The following is a 2,645-nucleotide window of genomic DNA, read 5'->3' on the forward strand; positions in this document are numbered from 1 at the left end:
CCGAGGGCTGCCAGGGCGAGCCCTCGGACCTGGCTGACGAGGAGGTTCGGCACATCAACAGCTCGGCCAAAGACTGGGCAGAGGAGCACTCGGACCCCAGCAGCCGCTCCACCTCACCCTTCACCTCGCCGGCCCCGTCCCCCGTGCCCCTCAAGAACTGCAGCACAAGCAGCCTCTCCTGCAAGGAGAAGGACTTGAAGAAGTTCTACAGCACCGACACCAAGGGCTTCCTCAGCAAGCCCAGCTGGGCCGATGAGCAGCGGCGCCATTCCATCGAGATCTGCCCCTCCGGCGGCGCCCCGGACTGCGGCTTCCAGGACCCCGCTGAGGACAAGCAGCGGCCCCCTGCCCACGTCCAGCCAGAGGCCGACTACATCCACGGAGCCCGGAGGAAGAAGAAGATGAGCCCGCCCTGCATTTCTATAGATCCTCCCATGGAGGATGACACCGGGGCGGCCCCGCGCACCAAACCCTCCGAGAACACCCTGCTGCGGAGGAGGACCCCGTCCTGCGAGTTCCCGGCCTACCGAGAATCCCTGGAGCTCACGGAGAGCCAGCCCCCGTGCCGCGGGGAGCACCTCAGCATCCCCAACTTCTCCTTCGAGCAGCTGGACGGCGGCTCCTTGAGCAGCCTCTCGGAGCTGCTGGACAGCGGCCAGTCCACACCGGCCTCCATGGACTCGCGGCCGGACGCGGAGCTGAAAAAGCCGGATCACTTAAAAACTCAGTGGAGCAACGGCGAGAGGAGCAAAGAGCTGCTGGGCACTGCCAAGAGCCCCCTGCGGAAGCAGGACTTGGGCCCCGTGACTGTTGCCACAGAAGAAGGCACGGATGACCCAGTATAGCCGCTGGGCCGGGGGAGCGGGGGGGTCTCAAGGGCTTTGTCACCAGTGTGGGGGTTCCAAAGCGAGGGCACCCAGGGGTCGGGGGTGGCCGTCACTGGGGCCGTCCCCTCGCTGCGGTCACTCGAAGCGCTGTGGAAGTTTGCAAAAAAAACCACACACACACACACAGAGACACACACAGACACACAAAGAAGTGAAAAAGAAACCAAACGAACGGCTGGACGAAACTGGGGATGGGTTTTTTGGGGATGGGGAGTGGATTTGGCAAGAGGTTTTGGGGTTTCTTTTCTAAGGGGAAGGTGGAGTTGGTGCAGGGGTGGCTTCGTTCCTCCCACCCCCCTCCGTGGCCTCGATCACATTGATTCGGGTCCGAGGTGGTGTCGGTTGGGATTTGGGGGGATTCTCTTGGGGTTTTGTTGTTTTGTTGGGTTTGTTTTTTGTTGTTTTTTTTTTTTTTAAAGATGCTCAGCTTTTCCCGAGGCACCTTTTCGAGCTGTCACGTTACGCCGGAGTGCCCGGGAGCTGGGAGCTGGACATTGTCTGTATATCAGCAGTTCTATAAATAGAAATCCTGTATTTGTGAGCTACAAAATGAAGAAACAAACAAAGAAAAAACCTGGAAAAAAAAACCAGACCCACAAAAACTCTCTCTCCATAATGCACATATTTTTATAGAGAAACAGAGATGCTGTTTTTTGCATTACATGGGTGGTGTTTCCTTGGGTTTTCTGTGGAATTAATTATTCCAGCCATTCATTTTCCAAATGTTTCTTCTCTTTCCTCGCTTCCCTTCCCTCCACCATCACCCCACCAGCTTCTTCTCACAGCTGATGCTTCTGACATCTCGCTCATTTTTCTTTTGTACTTTAGAGGTTGTCCTAATTACAGACAAAAAACCAAATCACTACTGAATTGTAGCCAGTGCAATAATAAGTTATTCATTCTTCTTGTCTGTCCAACTGTCCTGTTGCTTTTTTTCCCCCTCCCTTTCTTTTCAACTGAAATTCAGGTTAAACGTCGCAATAATCTGAACTAACGTGCACAGAGACGGTTTCTTGTGTTACAAAGAGAAGCAACTAATGAAAAAAAGGAAAGAAAACTACATTTACCGAGAGATTAAAAAAAAAGAAACTGAACAAATAAATAGTAAATTATTTAAGAAATGTATTTTGTTTACTGCAGTTCTAAGTAAATTATTGATACAGTGTGTAAAGGTGTAAAGAGCTGTCATAGGTGACGTTCTTTGTGAGCATTTAAGGTGATGATTTGTCCTCCTAGTGGCAGAACAACTCCGACCCCTCGGGGCAGTTTGCACTCCCTGTGCTTCCCTCCCAATCCCTACACCCACACCTGGACACATTCTCTTCCCAAGGCCCTTCCAGAAGCCTCTAGAGGAATCCAGGTCACCTTTTAACACCACTTTGGGGTTTTTTTGCAGCTTTTGGGGTTGATTTTTCCTTTTTAGCCTCTGGTCCTTGCCCCTTCCCACCCCTCCTGCAGGCTCTGTGTCCACGGCACAGCTTGGCCATGGGAAATAGGAGCAGGAAGGAGCCCGTGGCAGCAGCCCGGACATCCAGGGGGGGATAAAGCCCATCCAGTCGTTTCCGTTTGGTTCCTTCCGTGCCGCCTCATATTTATGCATTCACATTTATCTTCTGTTATCGATGCATCCATTACTCCAAAGGAAATGTATCTTGTTTCACATCTATTAAACTGTATAAACTGGAAGCGTGGCCTCCCTTTGTGCCGCAGCGGGGGGAGCCCAGCTGCTCCTCCCGCTCCCAGAGCCCGGCATTCCCT

The 2,645-nt window shown here is 52.8% G+C and overlaps 1 protein-coding gene across 1 annotated transcript in view; it reads left to right on the forward strand.

Moving 5' to 3' along the window:
* Nucleotides 1–2,573, forward strand: part of CACNA1H (calcium voltage-gated channel subunit alpha1 H) — a 159,828-nt gene extending 157,255 nt beyond the window's left edge. The window contains 1 exon segment of the mRNA XM_017734278.1: nucleotides 6–2,573. Within this exon segment, the coding sequence (XP_017589767.1) occupies nucleotides 6–845 (840 nt within the window). The 3' untranslated portion in view covers nucleotides 846–2,573.
* The last annotated feature ends 72 nt before the right edge of the window (nucleotides 2,574–2,645 follow it).

Source organism: Corvus brachyrhynchos, unplaced genomic scaffold (assembly GCF_000691975.1).
Source record: "Corvus brachyrhynchos isolate BGI_N302 unplaced genomic scaffold, ASM69197v1 scaffold5, whole genome shotgun sequence".
Classification (NCBI taxonomy): Eukaryota; Metazoa; Chordata; class Aves; order Passeriformes; family Corvidae; genus Corvus; species Corvus brachyrhynchos.